Consider the following 22,284-nt stretch of genomic DNA (forward strand, 5'->3'; position numbering starts at 1 on the left):
AACAAATTAAAAAAAAAAAAAAAAGGACAGAGAGGATGTTAAAGGAATGTGAATTTCAGTCACCAGAGGTCTGGGGACAGCACGTCCCACTGGAAACACCCTGAGCCAGGCTTTCCAAACCACTTCTGTGAGCCAGGGCTTCACCTCAAAACAGAACTTCTCGTGAACTGGAAATCCTGGGTTCAAGCGAAAATCAAGGCAGAAAGAAAAGCATTCCCATAAATTCCCCATCCCTGGAGCTGGCAAACACGAGGGACATTTCCCAGCCTCCCTGCCCAGCCAGGGACACAGGCTGGGACTGCTCCCCTCGGGCAGGGACACAGGGGGAAGATGTGCTCTGGTGGCTCTGAACCACAGTCCTGGCACAGAGCTCTGCCTCACCCAGCAGGCAGGGAGGGCAAATCCAGGGATTTGGGAACAATCTGAAGCTGAGGCTTTTCAGGGCAGCACTGAGCTCTTTGTACAATTGCCAGAGCTTTTCTCCCCCTCTCTCAGCCTCCCTAAGGACAGCTGGGATGTTAACACTGCTCCTTGTGCTGTCAGCCTCCTCCCTCACATCTGCACCAGAGGCAAAAGCTCCACGTACAGAATTGCCATAAGGCCAGGATTTTTTTAGGGGAACATCTTCCCCCACATTCTGCTGATTATCCTCCAGCTGGGAGTGGTCACCAATGTGGGTGAACAGTATCTTGCTCCTTTAAGAAGCCCATTAAATGAATTCATGTATTATTAGAAATCTGGTTAGCAGAAGGGAATGATCAGTCTGCACAGAACAATTAATTTCTTCTTTTATGCACTAAAAAATGTCTTACAGCAATGGCTTGGATCGTGGCCAGGTAGATAAGGGCAAGTTCATCCAGACCCCGAGACAATGTTAGTCCAACAACCTGTGCAAAGATCAAAAAGAAGATGTAAAAATCCAGCCAAAGTAAAACTCTATTATTCTCTATGGCTTCTTGTTGTAACAAGTTTTCAGTGCTAATTCCAAGCCTTACTCCTGTGAGCTGTACACATAATGTTATGTTAAACATGTTATTCCTGATCTGGGGAAGAACCACATAAATTATCTTTGCCCTTGTGAAGAAATAAAGAACAAACAGCATATTGTATGGGATTAGAGATAGATTAACTCTGACAGTTTTATGTTATGACTCAGATATTGCTCGTGAATGTATTTAATGTAATAATATGAAAATGCTATTACATAAAAATAACTTTTTAAAAGCATCTCTCCCCCTCCCTCCCAAGCACCCTAACACTGAAACACAATTAATAATTAAATACTATATCTTAACCTCCTTTACTCTGACATAAATCAATACTGCACTGTAGTTACTCTTGATTAATATCAGGCAAGACCTGAACACAGACAGAATTGTGACAGAAAAAATTAGTTGCTATTACCAGTATTTGCATACAGCCATCATACCAAGGAAATTCTGATTTTGCTGCAGCATGTAATTCTGTCATAAAATAATGGAGGTATTATTAGGATCCAAAAATACATAGACCTTTTTTTTTTTTTTAATCTTTCCATCATTTGTGTCTTAGAACATGCAGTAGTGCTTATGCCTTTCCTATCTCAGTGTTAAATACAGCAGGTTTTGGTGCTGGTGAGCAGCTTGAGAGGCTCACTTCAAGGACAATTTGCTATTTTGAAGGAGATACTTGCATCAATCACCAGGTATTTTGATATCACCAAATTATACTCTTATGATACCTCTCTGTTACAGTTCTGCACAGCCTTGGCTTGTGAGTGAGCTGATCCACCACTGTAAATTCGAGGAACACTCAGACTCTGAAAGATTGCCTGAAAAGCTGTTTAAATCAACCATCTATGGTCAGAATATTTCATTCCTTTCCCAGACAGGTCTACCCAAATTTCTCTTGAAATTCATTGCAACAAATTGTAAGATTTGGTACACAGGTGAGATAACAGCAAGAGCTGTGAAATGTGATTCCTAGGGAAGATACCTGCACACAGACAACATTCCTCAAGTTTTTAGAAAATTAATGTGGCTGTAGTGATACCTCAAATACAATGATCTCTGGTTTTCTACTGAAACATCAGCAACGCAGAAAGAAACCCAAATCCTTTGGGATAGTGTAAATAGCTAAGGAGGAGTACACTCAAAATTGAAGAAAAGCTCCTTCCAAACGGATTTTTTTTTTTTTTACTCTGTATTGACCTTTTTGCAAAGACAGGCTGTTTCTTACCATGCCCTTTAGTGTCAGATCTGTTAAGGGAGATCTGTTACCATGGAAATCTGGCCAAACATGTAAATCAACAGTGAGGAAACCCACAGGCAAAGATTTCTTAATCAGATCCAGGTGACTGTTCAAGTATGTATATATACTGTGAGCACTGCAAGAAAAACAAGTTGGAAAAAGGGGGGAGGTTATTCCTCAAACATAAAACATTTGTACCACCACCAAATGCAGAAACCCCACCAAAGCACAGCAAAAGCCACTGCCTGCCAAGGCCATGGCACTGCAGGGATATCTCTGTGCACGTGGGCTCAACAGGCCATCAGAATTCCTAAATTTCCTAATTTCCTGGGATGAGGGGAGATAATGTGACCTTGAGCTTGTCCACTGACTCCTAAGAATACCCAGAGCTGTTTGAGATTTGGGGGCTGTTGCTGCTCCTCTCCCACAGCTGAGAGGAGGAGTATGGAGGATTCCCAACAGAAATGAAAACCAAGTTCCTTTGCAAATGTTTAAAAATTTCTCTGATTAATCAATAATGCTGGATGTACAGCTTTCCTTTTTTAAACCATAATTATTTCAGTGTGTGTTATGATTAAAACGCAGCACTAAGGGTGGAGGAGAGAAAGTGAGTGGCTGCTATTTTAGGGAGGAGCCCAGCATGGGCCTAAATATGATTGTATCTAAGTTCAGATGCTACACCCAACCCCACAATATCCAACAGATTTTTTTCCTGGACTTAAGACTAATGGTGAATTCTTCAGTGCCTTGGCTTGCAATGACTCTAGTGACATTCCATTTAAAAAATGTTGCAATTACACTCAGAATATTTTTTTCAAACACTCATCCTATCACAAACAAACCCACATATATTTTCCATCTCCTTGGAAATCTCCAAGCGGGGCATTTAACTCTAGACATGTGGGTCAATAATAGCATCTAACCCTAATTACAATTGATTAGTCATTGTCTCATCCACTGCAGACCCAAACAGTGATATTCATTTAGCCTCTACATGTATATTCAATCATGCACTAATGAGATCCCTAAGGGAATTTGGCATATGCTTTACTAGTTTGACTTCTGACCCACTAGCAGCTGTATATTTATATTTTGCATTCAACCATTCAGCTGCATGTTTTTTCAATTATACCTTACCATGTGTACACTATCAGAGGATATCATTCAAAATGAAGTACACTTGGAAGACATTAAAATAACTAATTTACATCATTATTCACGTCCTTTAAATGTGCTTTATGTGTCTTCCTGGACCTGAATTATGATAATTTGGAGGTCACCATCATTTCTTTCCTGTTCTTGTAAAAGTGGCCCTGTTTTCTCCATCCCTAAAGACTCCACTACAAGCAGTACATGCTAAGGATAAAGTAGTTTTAATTCCAGTCTCAATCATGGCTTGACTGTTGCGAAGGATAAAAAAGGAAAGCTTCACTCAACCACCAGACATCCCAGGCTCTCTCTCCTCTCCATCCTGGTTGATTGCTCTCACAAGGATTAGCCATTTGTGCAGCTCTGTCAGAACACAAAGGCTGAACAAAAGGAGGCTGAAGTTGAGCCAAATATGCTTAAGATCCACATTACCTTGGAATTACACATTTTCCCACACCTTTTCACATTTTATTTTTTTCCTAAATATAAATAAGGGTTCAAGGCACTACATTTGGACTGAGTGACCAGCAAAATCCCTCAAACACCTGCCAGAGCCTGTTCTACCCCCTTTGTGTTTAACAGTATAACACCATCACCTCCTGGAGCTTTTTCTACTCAGTTCTCTGTGAAAGTATCAGTGGCAGCTGCCTCTGACCTGCAGAGCTGAGCACGAGCTGTTGCCATGAAAAAGGAACTGTGCTGAAAGTGGAGAATAAGAAATCAATGCAAGGCTGCCCAGAGATGTGTTTATACGTGGGACACAACTTCAAAAAGCAGCCAGAGACTGGTATTTAATCTGAAAGATTCCAGCAGGTATCTTTCAGGGGAAAAAAATCCAATATTTTTTGATTTCTAAATTAGAAAAAAAAAAAGGTTCCAAACCATCTAGAGACACAGAGAACTGCCAAATCTGATTCTTATATTCTGCTAGAAGCATGCCAGAATTGCTGGTGGATGCTGTGTGTAACTTCAATGCTTTCTTTTCAGGAGACATCTCTTTAGATGGGGAAATGGCACTGAGGACTATAGGAAAGGGAATTCTGCCCTAAAACAGCACTTCACTAAGTGCCAAAGGACATACAAACTTTGCTGCCAGTTAGACACTTTCCTTCCCTGTCAGATTAGAAATGGTCATTCTAGAAAACAGAATTATTTAAACTTTAAAGCAAAAAGGATCATATTATTTCTTTTAATTTCCTCCTCTAATCTACCTGTACAGGATTTAACAAAGCAGTAATGACTAAATGTCAGACCTACACAATATGTAGGATGAAGAGCAAAAGCAACACATCACAGCAATTTCTGCAACTCGCTGAATTGCCTGAAAAACCCCAAGTTTTGGTGCTCACAGATTGTGCCCATCAGATAGACCAAATGCTAAATTTAAATTCTCCAGAAAATCCTCCTGTAATTCAACCCTCTCCACTTCCAGTAAAAGAAGGGTAAAAAAGAATCCAGGAATAGGACTGGGAGGGTTGCACAAACCTGGCCTTCAGCAACAGTGGTCAGAGCTGCTTGTCTGAGCCTCTCACGCCCTCCCAAGCCACCACAAATCCCTGCACCAGTGCTAAAACAGCTGGAAATCTGCTCTGGTGGAGGCAAAGGAGAGTTTGCACAGGGAAACTCCTGAGATCAGCTGCTCTGCAGGGACCTGCCATTCCAAACCTGCCTCTTAGCAGCATCAGGAGAAAGGGGGGACAGGTTTGGGGAGGCAGAAGGAGGTGAGAGCAAGCAAGAAAGAGGCATGAATTTGTGACCTCTGATGTTCTTTATTTAATGATCCAGACATGCATGTGCTTAACCCTTCACTGCACCCAGCATGGGAAGTAAAGGCAAGATGGAATTGCACACCAAAGTATGGAATTGTCATTTGGTTTCCCCTCCATGGCTATTTGCAATGGCTGAACAGAATCAAATTCCTCCAGCCACACAGAGAATATCCTTAAATATAATAAACCAAATTCTCTGATCTGTTCTGCTGAGAATTCCAGTGAAATAATTTATCATCACCAATAATCCTCCTAAGCAAGATACCATGGTTGAAGGGAGCCTCCAAGAAAGATGAAGAGACACAATTACAAGGGCCAGGACAGGGAATGGTTTCAGGGTGCCAGAGGGCAGGGATGGATGGGATATTGGGAAGGAATTGTTCCCTGTGAGGGTGGGGAGTCCCTGGCACAGGGTGCCCAGAGAAGCTGTGGCTGCCCCTGGATCCCAAAGTGTCCAAGGCCAGGTTGGACAGAGCTTGGAGCAGCCTGGGACAGTGGAAGATGTTCCTGCCCATAGCAGGGGTGGGAATGGGTGGGCTGTAAGGTCCCTCCCAGCTCACACAGTTCTGTGATTCCGTGGTTATTTCTATTCTGTGTATATGACTTAATGTAGGTAAACACATAATCCAGAGTTTTGGCCAACAGCAGCTGCTACTTGTACCCAGGATAAGGCTGAAGTTTGAAAAAAGAAAAGGAAAAAAAATAGAAAGGAAAAAAATAATAAGAAAAAAACAAGTTCAAATTTGGAAGTTCCTGATTATTGTTCATTCAAATGAAATTTTTTTAATTTAACAAATATTTGAGAAGGACATGGAGACAGAAGATGAGATAATTAATATGAGACTTGTTTAGTAAATTTATAGCAATACCAATCTTTCATTAGGAGAGTGATACCTGGAAAGCATTACAAAAATACCACTGAGCAAATTAACTAAGTAAAATATTATCACTCATTTTATAAAATATTACAACTCTTACTATCAGTGCTATTCTGCACCATGCAGTAGACTCAGGAGACTCAAATCCAAGGTTATGACACCATACCCTGGGAAAATATGGAGTTCTACTGCCAATATTCTGTGTTTAGTGTCCTGTTCACATCACAGTCTCAGTTTTTGCACTGTGGCATTGTTTGTGGCCTGTCAGTTCAGTATCAGACACAGCAGACACAAGTAGGCTACTCCATAGGCATTTTTCCAACACTAAAAAAATGGTTTATCCTGGCATTACAGACTAAACTGTTTGTCTTATGCTCATGCTTCAAATGGGGGCACTGGAAAAATGGCCTGGAAGCCAGAATTTTGAAAAAGACCCAGTTCAATCTTTATTCCAAACATACACAGATGCATTTATTTCCTGATTTCCTTTTCCAGAGAACAACAAAGAGAATTCTAGGAAGCATGAATCTGTTTCATATTGAATGAAGTCCAATACATTTCTGGGAATCCTGGTCAAGTTCTTAACAAACAAGTAAGGCAGTGGGCCCTGCAAGGCAAGGAAGGGTCATCCAGAGAAACCAGGTAGAGCTTTATCTCCCCAGGCAGGACTGGAAATAACTCTGTAACAGCACGTGCTTTATCCATCCATCAGGACCGGCCCTGCCTCAGACCAGAGGGAGAAACTGAAGGGAAAATGCCAAGTTTGCTGGGTTTTTCCTTTAATTTAAGGAGGAAAAAGACATTTAAGAGAATCACATTTTCATCCAACATGCCCAATTGTTCAGCTAAGACCTCTCTGGGAGTGATGTGAACCATCTCAGAATGAATCCAGGCCAAAAAAGCTTGAGCAAGTCCAGGCCTGACAGAAGTGTCTGAACTGTCTTCATCACTTCTAAAGCAGAACAAGCTCAAATTCCACATCACACACAGCCTCTTGTTCAAGAAATCCTGGAGTTACCTCCAAGTCACCCCTCCATTTAAAGTTTTGTCTGAAAATGCATCCTCTGTTTCTCTGTTCTGTTTGTGCTGCCAAGCAGGAGTTTCTCATATGGTGGCTACACCTTCCTTTAGATGACTGTTTCAAAAATACTGAATAATATATTCCTAATTAAGCTACAGCCCATCCTTGGAGCTTAATTATTTCACCTACAAATTAAGACATATTGTTAGCCCAAGGCATGGAGGTCTGCTGAACAGGGCTGGTGCTATAGAGTCAAGAAATACCTTGGGCTGGATAGAAAAGCAAAAAGTTAAGATGATTACTTAGATGTGCCAAAGGTATCTGAGGGGAGTTTAAACCTTACATTTATGAGCAATCACCTGGAAAGTCTTTGTAAATACTTCCAGCTCACTATCAGACTGTTAATTCCCCTGAGTGAGAATGAGGACACTGCTGGGAATGCCCCGTGCATCAGTCTGTAAAGCAGGTATGTGATAAAGGAATAAAACAGTGACCTGGCTGCAGCCTTTGCCTCTAGTTCTGGGAAGGCGACGTGGCCCTGCACCACGTGATCGATCTGAAAAAGAGAAAAGCAACATTTTGAGGATGATTACATCTTGAAAATTCAGCCCTGGAAAAGGGAAAGGCAGTGGTGCAGCTCTAAAAAAGACAAGAGAGCCTCTAAATTACTCATGAAGTGTTAAATCCTAGTCCTAGCAAAGCCAATGGCAAAACTCCCACTGAAATTCAGGATTTGGCATATAAACAGTGAGAAAAACAACCAACCTTGCACCAAACCCAGGCCAAATGCTAAGCATGCAGCTCCTCAGTCAGGAGAGTAAGGTGAAAGAATGACTTTTTTCCTGTCCAACACCCCCTGCATGTCCTCTAGTCTGTCCCATTCTGCATGGATCTCCTCATTGGAATTCTACCAGAAGTATCTTCTTGGCCCAAATCCCTACATCATCTTTCTCTATCACACTGTTATGATAAAACACAAGGTGTGTTGTCATCCTGATAGATGCTTCATGTATTCATCGCAGGAAACAGAATGTATACCCTGAGAAGCAATTATTGCTATAAAAGAAGATCAATATAAGCTCTGTCTTATGGTGAATTTATAAATCAGCTTGTCCTTTCTCTCCAGAGTGGTTATCATTACTCACAAAATAAAGTATCAGGTAGAATAATATGGGCTTTTAAGGCAATAACTCAGCAGGTTTTGTGGCCTGTTGATAATATCCCATCAGAGGTGACAGTAAAAGCAAAGGAGGCAAAACTACAGCTACTCAAGAGTGCTGAGTATATTTGGCAGTACTTATTGACAGCAAATCACATTAGTATTTAATCTTAACAGCATGAGTCTAGTCCTGAACCACATAATGAAGCATACACACATGAACACAACAAAGAAAATAATGCATGTCTGTTCTCCCTGAGATCAGCATCAAAAACAGAGGTCAGTCATGTGCATGCCCCAGAAACACAGCTCAGGCCCAAATTGTGCAATCCTGCAGAATCTCTTCAGAACACAGGGGCAGCTCATAAATTCAGAAATAAATCTATAAATAAACGTAATATATAGGTGTGTGCTTGGAAAACACTATTACAGAACTATTACAGGAGTTACAAAGCTTGCCCTTAATTCAAGCCATGGCCACATGAGGGATGCATCTAGAAACCCTTTTCTGCTATTTTTTATTTCACAGTTTGTAATGATGTCATGCCCTCCTTTGTCTCCGTTGTGCAATATATTTCTTCTTATAAATTTTGAAAATATAGTGTAAAACCCCATTGAATAGACAACTAAACAAGAATTTGCAGATCAAGGGACTTCTTAATTCTTCATTTGGACTCTCTATAAAACAGTTTTCAAAATCCAACTGACTTCTTCTGCTGCTGTATCCCCAAAAAATTAGAGCTTTTTAAAGGGATCAGCTTTACTTTTAAGAAGTTTGATCACACTGCTCAAATTTTATGGAAATAATTCACCTTGGGGTGTTGATCAAGCAATGTAAAGAATCCCTAAAACTGTCCTTTTTTTGTTTGTTTGTTTTCAGAAAACTTTAGGTGTGAGAAAGAAGGAGCTTTGAAATGACAGAGATAATAAATGCAATGTACCCTGCACAGTGCACATGGCAGTGTCTCCTCCCATGGCTCCCTCTGTGTCTTCTGTTCACACCAACTCAAGAAAACCACATGGGATATCCCAAGAGTATTTTAATGAGACACTTCCCCTAATAATCCTAACAGTACTTCAAGCTGACTTTTGCTGTGGGTCCTAACAAGACCGTTCATTTTTCCCAGAAATTTCTTTAATGATTCAGGAACACCTTGTTCTCTGGTACAAGAAAGGAAAGGATTTTTTAAATCATCTTTTTCAAATGCCTTAACCCTCATTGTACATTTTAAGTGTGGGACCTCTGTGAGCCAGCCAAGAAAAACTACTGTCTGCCTGTATCCTGTCTGGAACTTAGATAAGTGTATTTACCTGTTCAGAATTAAACACACAGAAACTTCCTTCTCAAAAGTGTTCTTGGAAAGCAACACACAAGATTTGCTATTTTCCTTGAAAAATGGTAGAGCTATGAGCATATATTTATTATTTTATATCGACATTATTTAGTTTTACTTCTGATTGTAGAAGTTATTTGAAAAATTAGATGCTTTTTGGTCCTAGCCCAATCTTTACCTGAAAAATTTAGAGCACATTCCACCTACTGCAAAAGCAGTTTTTAGCCACAAGGCTAAGGAGGAGCTGGAGGTGGGGTGGGAAGCCAGACTGCAGGACGAGGAATGACTGTGCCACTGCAGCTGTGACACAGAGGAATGTCAGGTTGGTGTGGCCAAGGAGAGAGCACAGGAGGGATCCCCAGTCACAGCTCAGCCTGGGGTGTGTCTGGGTTTCCCAATCCAGGAGGATTTCTGCTTCTCATTCAGTGACTGTTCCATATGGAATGTTTCAATGCAGCGATGCCCCAGCACATTTCCTGGCCATGGACTCCCATCCCCAGGCTTTTAAAGAGATGGGTGGTGCTGAGTCAGGAGTGATTACAGCTGCAGTTTGTGACAGACCAAACCCACCTGCACTTGGGGCTTTCCAGGGACACCCACAGGCCTGGGGCTGTCTCCTGCAGCCTCTCCAGAGGCCCCTGCAGCTCAGCCCCGAGGGCAGCCAGGGTTTTCACAGGTTGGGCAAGGTGACACTGATGCCTCAGGTTTTAGCATTTACATTTTTCACATTCTGTACTGCTTTAGTGTGTAAGGATAGACTTCATAGTAAGGGATGGTGAGCTCTCTTCACAGAGCAGGGAGACAAAACAATTCCTGCTCCAGCTGGGCACCAAGGACAAATGATCCAAATCTCAGCCCAGGAGCACAAACACCGTGGGCTGGAGAGAGAAAAACAAGCAGGGTGGGACTGCCTGGGCTGAAGCTGGAATGGGACAATGAACTCCAAGGTGCCAATGGAGCAGAACTGATCCCAGGGAGAGCCCCCGGGAGCACTCGTGCATTTTGGGGCCATTTTGGTTCATTTGGGTGCAGCCCTGGCTGGGCTCTGGTGCTGCCCAAGGTGGATCCATGGAGGAGATCCTTTAATAAATCCCAAATTTATTCTTTAACTCTGTCCAGACTGTTCTAGGCCAACCTTTACAAGGCATCAATACAAGGAGATCCAGAAGCCCCAGGGTTAAGCAGTCACCAAGGACTTGCTGACACTTTTGGACTCAAGCCTAAATACTGCTGTGTATATGTAGCCTTTCTTTAAATTTAATATATTTTATTTCTGACTGCATTCCTGTAAATACAAGAATTCTTTCTTTTTTTTGTGAACTCTTCTTAGCTTTAGTTTTTATTGGTAAAATAAATTAACCTAACACTGTTAGATTCTTTGTATTCAGGAAAACAACTGAGGTGATGGAATAATATGTTACTATATTACTGTTCTATCCCTATATCTTTCATTTATGCCCATCAATTAACACAACTGATCTATATAATACAATATGTATCATTTTCGTCACCTAAAAGTCTGTTTCAGCCTCCTGCTACAACAAAGAATTAAGCTAATTAGACTGTAAGATAATTACAATAATCATCACCACCACCATAAAGGAAGACATGCCCTGTAAATAATTCTCTATCTCTATGCAAATTAGCATTACATAACAGACATAACACTCATCTAATTGTTAATGACTTTCAGCAGCCTGGTACATCCCGTGATCTTACAGAGGTGTTTCAGGTCTGAATTTCCAGTCTCCAAACACTCACCAATTTTCCTGTAGCACTCTGGCCTCCCTCATTCAACCACAATCCAGGTACCATAGCAGAGAAATATGGTCCCCAAACACCAGGCACAAAAATGGGGGTTTCACTGACCTGGAACAGCAACAGAAAGCTCTAGTCAATCTCAGTGCTTGTCAAAGTAGGAACTTTACAGTTAAAGCTTGGCAGCTATCAGAGTCCAGTACTGAGACAATTCCTGCTTCTCCAGTGAATTACCTACAGAACTGGAGATGTACAGGTAGAAACTTACTCCAAAAAAAGGTGGAAACATGTTTCCCCCCATGTACATAATTTTTAGATGACAAGACACACACAGCCCACAACTCACTCATCCCCACTGACAGAAGAGCTGGGCCTGGCCAAACAGAAAATAAGAAATTTCAGGAATAGAAGAGAGGGAAACTGCCTCATTCCTCCAGAAAAAAAAGGCCTTATTTAGAGTGACTAGTGGGATACAATACTCTGCTCGATTGGCATGAGCAAGCACAGGCACTGGAAAGGACCACAGGAGTTTCCAGAGCACCCATCCTGTACATTTGGAGAGCTCAGAATGAGGAGGGAATCCTGCTGGCAGAGGACAGTGATGGCCCTTGAGAGCTGCCATCAGCTCCATGCTGGCAGTGGAAGCCCAAGCTCCAGTGCCCTCACAACAGTGCCAGGAGAGTCGGGTACTCTCAAGGTCTGGGTATCTGAATGACCCCAACATTGTAAAAGTCTTCATTTCCCAGCCCATGCAGCCAAAGGAGTCTGAAATGCGTAGGATCAGCTTCTCAAGGTTGTTTATTTTTCCTTATCTATAACATTCTCTCTCTGACCTGCTGAGCTCTGTCCAGCAGCTTGGCCATGGCATTCTGTGTGTTGCTTGAGTGGCATTTACATTTTACACTCAAAACTACGTGTACTATATCTACAATATTGTGCCAATATCTATCATTTATGTTAGACAGTGAATCTCTACCTTAAACCAATAGAAAAGTGCCACCATCACACCAAGACACGGAGGACAAGAAGAAGAAGGTCAGGACATGCCCAGATCCCTCCATCTTGTCCCTTTGAACCCCATTCTAAAGACACCAAAATTCTACTTTTTTACCCTGTGTTAACTATCACATTACTCAAACCCTTGTGACTTGTAATTCCTCATACAAATCTGGCAGTTTTTTCACGGGCTAAAATCGAAGCCACAGGTGTTTTTGACCTCATGCCAGGGTCTTGAGACAGCCAGGACAGCCAGAGGGATGTCCTGGACTCCAACAGGGTGCCTCAGGTGCAGGCTGCACACCTGGGCTGGGATCTGCTTGGCTTCAGCAGCAAACGTGTCTGGGTAAACACCAGATTCTGCCCCTTACTTAGGCTTAGCTTTACACAAACAAGTCCTTCCTTCACAGCTGTGAGGGCAGATCAGGCAGATATGTGAGCAGTGTCTCCCAGGCACGGAGCAGGGCTGTGCTCCACCACTCACACACCAATATCCCCAGCACAGTGACAGCCTGGCCGCTGCACTCCCTGCTTTCGTGGTTAGGCCACTCAGGATGTGGGAGACACTGGTTCATTTCCTTTCTCTCCTTCAAAAGATGCAAATTACCAGTTTATAAGGGTGGAGGGCATTTTCCTTCCTCTTGCAAAGTGGTTTCACTTTCAATAGACCAGACAGACTTTCTAGACTTTCCTCCTGGTTGGGCAGATCACTGTCCAGGCTAGCAAGTAAGGCCAGCACAACACCAGGGACTGGGCTGGTGGGACTTGGGTCCCAGGACTTGCTGCAAAGACTAACTGTGAACTCCCCACTGGTTGAACATGGAATTCTTGCAGCAGGGGCTGGAGGACATCCATGCCCTGCTGGGCTTCTCTTGGAAGCAGGATCGATATTTTCTGTTCCACATGTATACACTCAAGTTAGACACAGCTGTGATTTCACTGTGAAAAGAGAACAGCACTGCAGTCCTACACTATCCCATGATTTATGCTGCACTTCCCACTGATGATGGCTGAATCTGCAACTGTTGTTTTCTAGAAGGTGGGAACTACTAGCAGAGAAGGACACAAGAGAATTAATTCCCTAACAAAACTAGTCTGTGTGTTTCCAATGCTGAAGAGCAAAAAGCGAGGTCTTAGTCAATGGGGTGATGGGGTTTTTTGTATTTAGACCTTGCTCTTCAATAGCAAAATTCTAGACCCATTGAAGGATGCTCAAGGTTTGCTGTTGAATTCAATAAAACCTGGACTTCACATCAAAACAGTTTTGAGAATAATCAAAAATTCAGGCTTGTTCCTGTTAAACTCGATGTACATTCTCTCTATATTTAAACAGGCTGAACTGTAAAGGCAGTTTTTACTACCCAGTAGGGAATATGCTCCAAGATGCAGTTTACTGGCATTTGTGCATCACACATGTTTAGTAAATACAGCAGCAGGGAGGTTTCTGCACAAACAATAGTTTGCTCAAGCCATAAACTTACAGTACAGCTGATTCTTGTCAGGAAGTTAAGTAGGGAAACAAAACAACAAAAATTTGTTTTTCAAAATATATCACCACAGTGTCAAGAAATGCGGATTTCTGTCAGGAACACATCTAACAAATCTGGGAATCCTGCTTGGTTCTCCCTTATCAGCTCTGATGCCCTGATTTACTTTCCCTACAGATGTATGTGTACAATGTGTCTGTGCAACATTTTGGCTGACTAAACCCATTAAAGAGCAAGAATAGCTGCACTGAATTTACAAAGGCATTTATGACTCCAAGTGGACGAAGCTACGTCAAAAACATTGCAGAGACATTTGGTTTTGTTTTGTTTTCTCTTAAAACTACAAATTAATACAGCTTTGAGTTTTCATCACCTCGATGGGGCAAGCCTTTTTTTATGATTTCAATAACAAAATGAAGCACAACAAAAAGCAAATCCTAAAACAAGCTGATTTTTAGACCAATTCCACTCCACTGACCTTACTGAGAACACAGCATGTGGTCAGAATTACTAGTCAATATCTGCTCTGAACTGGTGATGGAACACGGGGAGAACCCAAACATCCCAACCCATTGCCACCCGACAGCCACGGACACAGCACAGTGTCCCAGGAGGTGACAAGGTACATTTAGGGCAGAAGAGGCCTAGGGTTTTGAAGGCTTATCTTAAAATATTTGTGATGCAGAGAACTTTGCAGGGTTCTGCAGTCTGCTGAAGGAAAAATCTGGTTATGGCAAAGGGATCAAGCTTAAAACCCAACTGCTGTGTCACCTGAAAAAAACAAGTAGCCAAAAGATATTAAAGACATCAAGATGCTTTATGAAATCAGGGGAAAATCTTAACATCAAGAAGGGCAAGAGAGTTTTTAAAATAAAAACCAAAACCCACACCTTTTTTCTGCTATTAGTCCACAATTTGCCAAATTCTCTTGTAAAAATGTTTAGATTCATTAAAAGTCCAAATTCTCCCTGCAGCCAGCACTTCTGGCCTAGTGTTTTGGACACTCACAGGAATTTAGGACAGGATATTTCCATGCTGGCTCTTCTCACATTACACTGAGACCTTCCTATCCTCTTACTACCAAAGTACCATTTGCACACATTCCAGCAAACTTTCAACACATGAACAGAGCAAATGAGGGCGTTGGGAATTGCCACACTGATGAATAAAGCCAGCAGGGCACTTGATTATCAGTTTTGTTGCTGTGGGAACTTTTAACTGGAATAAAGAACACTGGCTGTCATGCTGGGCTTTACTGATGATAGGGCATAATCAGATTTCCCATTTCCCCCTTTCACTTAAGGAGCTTAATTCACATTTTGCAGACTCTAGGCTTTGATGCACATGGAAAGGAGGAAAATTAAGAATAACAAACTCCCCAAAACAGACACACAATCTTTGAGAAGCAACAGGGTGAGCATCCTCTTGCAGCTATATGCATCAGAAACAGCAAATGGTTTCCATTTCCCCTCCTTGAAATATTTGGACGGTGATTAAATCTTTCAAGCCACGCAGCAGCTGGCATTTGTATTTTCATAATAAAAGATCCTAATTCTGTTTGAGTATACATCCCACTAAAACACATGACTAGACAGTGGCATAAGGTTGGAGAAACAGTGCAAAGTTTGCTGCAGAACCCAGAAGAAAAGAAAGCACAATTTGCCAGATTCAGGGCTATTTTGGTTACAATAACACCATGTCTCTTTTACAGCTTTCAATTGCCTTCAGACATTCTTATGGTGATATAGGAGGATCAATGCCATTTTTTTTTTCCTTTAATGAGCTTAAGAAAATCCTTAATCTTTTTAGTAGAAAAACAACATGTGTTTCAGATTTATGGGCAATTGATTTTTATTTTTAAAGCAAATAAGAGATGTCATCCTTCTCTGGAAGTTAAAATATGAATTCAAAGGGAGCCTAAGATCTTCTGCCTTCCATTGAACTGAAATTCCTCGTGTGACACACTCCCACTGTGAGACATAGTAACAGTTATTATCTTTTATATAGAGTGAAACTGAAACACAGGAAATCCTCTGCCAGAGGTGAGAGTGATCTCTGCACAATTAATGCAGCAGGAATTTGAAGGCAGAAGACGAGAGGAATCTGAACCTGTTCAGACTTTGAGTCATAAACTGCATCTATAAATATTTCAGCTGAACGTGTTCACACAGGGACTGCTGCCCTCATGGGTGATGATGCCAGCTCAGACAAGGATTACACCCAGACAGGCAATTCCACCTCCCAGTTACTCTGTCTGAGGATGGGGACAATCTTTTCATGCAAGGAATTGTCACCTTTCCCTGCCTCCCCACCACACACATTCCTCTTTGCTCAGCCCCATCTTTTTGGATGAAATGAGCACTAAGCAGTTCCAAGATTCCTGCTCATTTGACAGAAAAAAATAAAAAAAGAGTTCCACACCTTCTGAAAGGGAGAAGAAGGGAAATAAAGTTCTCTCTGGGCGGGTTTAACCTCAGCCTGTGCTTTATAAAAGATCATACTAATATGTAAGATATGTAAACATTATAGAGCAATCAGAAACAAATGAAAGGATGAATTCAGTTTAACAATATTCAGCTGTGCTGCAACTGCCAGAAGGCGCTTTTTGTTATGAATAGATCATTTGGATGAGTTACAGGCCAGACTTGAACCCTGGCGTGCGCTGGGAAAATCAGTGTCAAACTACCTAAGATCAGAAGGTATCAGCAGCACATCTGGCAGCCCACAGAAATGAAAAATGTTTTTAAAATATAAAAGGCTACATAGAACTAAGGTAAATTAAGAAAGGACCTGCTTAAATAGCATTAATATGAGATCTGTAATGTATTTAATTTCGATTAGTCCTTCCCACTTGCCTCCCCCTTTAAAACAAAGGCAGACAAAAAAATTCACTTCTGTTATAAAAGTCTACCTAGGAAAAAAAAGCAGGACAGGCTAATCCACATCTCATGTTAGTGAATCAGAGGAGTCAGTGCCTTTAACCCAAGTTCAGCTCTCAGGACTGTCCCTGGCTTCAAGGACAGGACAGAACAGAGACTTTCACAGACAAGCATCACCTGGGCACCCAGCCACGCCATCAAATGAGCAAGTGGCACTGGGAGATTTTTTTTCACTTAGCTTTGTTTTCCTGGAGCAGCCCTGATGATCAGACACATGCTTGTGTTTCCTCCTCAGCTTTACGTAAATGTTACGGCAATCAGAGACAAGAGAAAATAAAACACACCACACTGGAGAGAGAAGTTTTGTGCAGTATGAATTTCAGCAATTTTCTTCCCCAGTTGGCACCATCTGTTGCTGGTGTAGGCTCACACAAACTCCTTCAATAAAACTGACAGAGAATTTGGAGAATTTGGCTATTACCTGAAAAGCAAATCTTTAAAATCTTCATATTAACAAGGTATTCTGCTATATCCATCTTCTGCCATTTTAATTTCTGCTTTTTAACACTGAGCTTCTGATATGTAGCAGCATTCTGCTATTGCTATCAGCATCTCTATTTGCCTGCAACATGCCATAGAAAGAGGAAATTATTTCTGTGGGACTATTCTTGACTTGCATTCACTTCCATGAAAGCAAGTTTAATCTTTTATTCTACTTTTAGAGTACAGTCACATTAGAGTCAAAACTTTTTAAGGTAATTATTTGCTAAGGAGAAGCTAGGTCAGAAAATTTGTTTAAAAATCACCTCACTTATCAGCTTCTATAGCCAGAAATTCAGAATAACAGCTGCTTTTGTTAGGCTAAGACAGGTATGAAGAAAAGATCTAAGATATTAATGGAGAGAGCAGAGAAAGAAACAAGGAAAAAAAAAAAAGCACCATATCAGTCACCAACTAATAAATGCTCTTTACAGTTCTGGACTTTGATCACTGACAAGTCAAATACTTTCATTAACTTTTTTGCTGACTTTTAACTTTCAAAGTTTCTGACTGACTGTGGCCTGAGAATACTGACAGTCATTCAATTCAGAGGCTTTACATGGATGCATAAAATCCTGCATTAAGAAAACTGTATCATTTTGCTTCTGCTGACAGATGGGTCTTATGGAGCTACTCGACCCCAACTCTCTGACAAAGAATGAAAGAGATTCACAAAAAAAAAGGAAAAAACTCAAAGGGAAACCCAAGAATGTTTCATTTCTAGGTTTCTGGTTCAAACTTAGGTCACAGTAATAGCTACTGAATGTGTGATTTAATAACAGCACTTGCTGGTGGTATATAGATATATATACATATATAATCTGGGCAGAGCTGGGGCATGAAATTGTGTTTTCAGTGAACTGATGCCTACTCTAAAATTGCCATTTTGAAATTATTTCTCAAGCACTAAACAGATTTAAAACTAAGCTTCCCTATAACTCTGGAGGCTATTTTCTAAGTTAAATGTATGGTGCACCAAGTCAACTTCTTAAAGTATGTCTATTCATAGCAGTAATTACATACTGAACACAAACAGTATTCTAGCTTCAGCCTGATGCAAGATATATTTAAGAAAATAAGGCTTTGGAATACAAGAAATGTACTTCAGGACACAAAGGAAATTAAAATTTATTAATATTCCGATTCCTACAGGTCATACACTGCCAGCAATTTATTTGCTTATAATTTAAGCTCGGGTCCCCTGGCCATCATGGGTTTGCTATGCAGCTGCATTGCTTGTGGTGGGCAAGTCACCAGCTCTGCTCCATGTGACAGGCTGGCATCCCCTGAGCCACCCTCAGTGACAGATTTACTCTGCCATGATATTAAGACCAGACCACAAAAATTCCTGCACAGAGCTCACTTTATCCCACTGGAAGGATGGAAGTCACACAAGTGACAACAACAACAGAGAGAGGACGAGGACTTTGGGGCTCTGCCTGAGCTCACCCACCCACGAATGGTTTTGGTAACCTGTTTACTGCCAGCTGAAGGATTTTGGTTTATGGGATACAAAACACTTCCATGAATGCCTCACTGAATATTAACCTCATCACTTATTGCCAAGGCTATGCCACAGAGACCTGGAAAATCCAATCCCTGTATTAATTACCTCCCAGACAAAACTCTCAGTACAACCTAAAACTAGGAGACACAAATGAATTCTTGAGGACTACTGTTGCCTCTTACTCCAAGTAGTAACCTGTGTGAGAAGGGCAGCAAAATGTGAGTGACACACACGCAGAACTATTTCTAATTTTCTAAATTCTCCATAAAACATTAACTGGTCTACAAACTAGAGGCCAAACTAGGTATGTGATTAATGTGCAATAAAGAAACCACACTCCAAGGGCAACTTGATTGCTTCATCTCTGAAAATATTTCAGGTGAGTTATACATTGGGACTATATACTGCACAACCCAGCTCTATATCTAACAAGAATGAATTTGAGTAAAACTTCACCGAGTTTATTAAACATTTGCACAGCTAGTTTTTTAAAGGCTAAATAAGGAAAGGTATTTGAAAAAAATTTAAAACTTATGATTTTTAATAAAAATATAGGTTGACTCATGATAATATTAGTTACTCAACTTGTACTGAGTTTATACTTAATGGTATAGAGAGGAATTAATCTAGACCAGCAGAAGTAGTTTATATTTACTGGTATAAAGACAAATTAATAAAGAAAAGGAAAATATGAGGAAGATACTGGCTCTTAAAACAGTTAGAACACATAAATTAAAATGTTGTTTAAAACTGACAACAAAAAATAATATTTAGCAAAAAAACACCAAAAAACCACCCCTGTTTTATTCCACTGTATTTTAAAAATGCAACAGATCAGGCAGGGAATAAAGAGGTCAGAGACTGCACTTGTATGAACAGCTTTTCTGGATACCTGCCATTAAAACCAGTTTGAAGCTGCATTTCTGAGAAAAGCTCCTGACAGTGGATGCTCTGAGGCTGAACTAACTCACTGCTGTGACCCCCTGCACCTCCTGAGGCCCCATTTTCAGGCAGCAGCCAGGTCCAACTTTTTCATCTGAGCTGGCTGTGGGTATTTTTTCCAATAGGCTGCATCAATTTTCAGCCCAAGGTATGTTTGGTATTAGAATGTCTTAGGGTACAGCCACATGAATAAATTATTATGGGCAAAACTTGGAGGTCAGTTGCCCAGCAAAACCACCTCTACTCATCATCTCTCTGTGGTGTATGGTGTGACAGATCCCAGGGACCTGGCACATTCCACAGGAAACCAGGGCCAGGAGTGCTGCTGGGAGTTGCTGACATGGTACAAATACACACTATAGATTACTCAGTTCATTTCTTCATCTGCCCCTACTCTTATTTCACAATCACACAAAAAGGATTTTTTAATTTTATTTTTTTTTTTTTAATACCAGTCTTATGAAAGAAGCTGGCAATTATATCAGCTTTAAACATTAACCAGCCAAGCTGGACAACTGATACTTGTTTTAAGTAGAACAATACTTTTTACATCATAAAATCCTGCCATTTTCCCCAGGGGAAAATAGAGAGCAAGACTGGTACCTACCTCTCCTACTGTAAACTTTTGACTTTCTCTCTTTGCACTCAAACCTCTAAATTCAAAAGCAGAATAAAAAAACAGGGGAAAAAAAAGAAAATTATACTGGAAGCAAAAAATGCTCTTCATTTTGTTTGCCTTACTATTATCTAAGTAAAAACGGTGAGAAGTTAATAAAAGAGAAGCTGAGAGAGCCATGTCTGAACGTGTTCCTCAAGTCTGTTCCAGTTCTTTGCTGAATTTTCCCTGCTGTTTGCAGAAGATGGGAGCTGCAATGGGACTTGAGCATTTGGAAGTTGGCCACATAAAGCACAAACTAGAAGAGAAGCATGGCTTAATTACAGCCCTATCAGGAGCACTAATTAACCACCCTGCCAGACCACCTGTTGCCACTTTGAGAGAAACAATTAGAGGTTGGAAATACAAAAAAAATCAATGCTGTGGAATAGACACAAAGTTCTTAACATTCTGTGAGACCTTCTGCCAGCAATCTCCTGACCATGACTTTCCCCAGCCATTGTGAGCAGCAGACTCAGCTTTCACCCAGGAAGCATCAAAACATCCTGAGCCCTATCTGTGAATGAGGGTCAGGAACCCCACAAGTGATGGGAGAGAACAGAACCTTGGGCTCAGGGAGCTCTGCCATCATGGGAAGCTGGATCCTGAGACTGCTGGCAGAAAGAGGCAAGTCCTGGATCAATTTGGGTTCCAACAAATGATCTAAAAAATATCATACCCTAAAAGGGCTCAGAGGCCTGTGTGTGCATGGTTTCTCTCTAGAGTAATGGTGCTGTTTGCTTTGTAGAATGAAGGGTTTCACCAGGCACTGCCAGATGGTTGAGAGCCTGGATTCAAGAATAGGGAACCACTCTCAGAGAGGGGCTGGAGAAGGGGGATCAAACAAGCTCTGCATGAGCACAAGGAGAACCGAGGAAGCTCTAGGGAGCAGCATCAGATTATCACTTTATTAGGTCATTATATCACTGTATTAGGTCAGATTATCAGTTTATCAGGTCACTCACAGTCATTGATGAGAGGAGTCTCCAGGAGAACAGACAAGTCTGAGTACAGCATCTGCCTCTGGAACTGTCCCTGGGTTTGCTGTCCCTGGACACAGGAAAAAAACAATCCTGGTGTCCTCCACAGAAAGTCTGCACCCCTGTGAAGTTTATGTTCCTTGTGCATGAGGTTAAACTCCTGTTTATTCCAGGAAGCAAACCTGGAATTAAGCCTGGAACGACTTGAAAGTTTCAGCTCTGGAAGAAGTTAAATGGGATTGAATGCAGGGTTAATCATTCCAGACTCAGTCAACATCCACCATTTCCTTCTGTCTAAATCAGAGATGCAAGAACTTCACAAGTCTTGTCAGGGACCCTGATTGAATGCTCAGCTTTGCAGCAAACCCTTTAAATTAGATGAATTTTGACTGTTCCAAGCTCAAATGTTCACATCCACTTACTTCTGCTTTTTATCAGTATCCATTAACACTAAGCTTATTTATGTTTCAGCTTGGGAAAGTACACGATGGACACACAGTAGCCTACGATCCTTTGCTTTGTATTCCCAAAGGTCAAGGTTTCTTTCAGAAATTGGTAAAAAAAGACCTTTAATCTGCTAAATTGTTTTCAAAATCTCAAACAGAAAAAAAGCACCCACATTTGTGATGGATTCAGATGCTTTTTGCTAAGCACTTAAGCACTAACAATTCTGCATTGATTTATTTTATTGTTTTATTTAGTGAAATGTCTGGATAGAGATATACACATTAACTTTTTTTTTTTTTTTTTTTGCTCATATTTACTGTGTCGCCTTCCTTGAAATGGGAACTGCAAGTGCTTTGATAAATGGGCTGAAAGGTTGTCTGGTTACCCCACGGCTTCTGTCCTTGCTGAAATGCTGTTCTGGACCCTTCTGCAGCAGTGCTGCTCCGTGACTCACTGCAGTTCCTTCTGTGCCTCTCAAAACAATAGTTCACTGGGGATCCAGGGCCTCAGATGAGCTACAGCCATTTATTCCACCCATTTATTTTTACTTCTCC

At 41.2% G+C, this 22,284-nt stretch overlaps 1 protein-coding gene across 6 annotated transcripts in view; it reads right to left on the reverse strand.

The window, feature by feature from the left end:
- The window catches only part of FGGY (FGGY carbohydrate kinase domain containing), a 129,423-nt gene that overhangs the window by 32,476 nt on the left and 74,663 nt on the right, over positions 1-22,284 (reverse strand). For 5 of the 6 annotated variants that reach the window (XM_032749830.3, XM_032749826.3, XM_032749828.3 and 2 more), the window contains 4 exons: positions 11,301-11,408; positions 7,541-7,602; positions 2,218-2,365; positions 813-887 (listed from right to left, as the gene is read on the reverse strand). In XM_032749830.3, the coding sequence (XP_032605721.3) occupies positions 813-887; positions 2,218-2,365; positions 7,541-7,602; positions 11,301-11,408 (393 nt within the window). The remainder of the gene's footprint in view (positions 1-812; positions 888-2,217; positions 2,366-7,540; positions 7,603-11,300; positions 11,409-22,284) is intronic. The other variant, XM_032749827.3, reaches the window with a different exon arrangement.

This window comes from Taeniopygia guttata, chromosome 8, assembly GCF_048771995.1.
Source record: "Taeniopygia guttata chromosome 8, bTaeGut7.mat, whole genome shotgun sequence".
Classification (NCBI taxonomy): Eukaryota; Metazoa; Chordata; class Aves; order Passeriformes; family Estrildidae; genus Taeniopygia; species Taeniopygia guttata.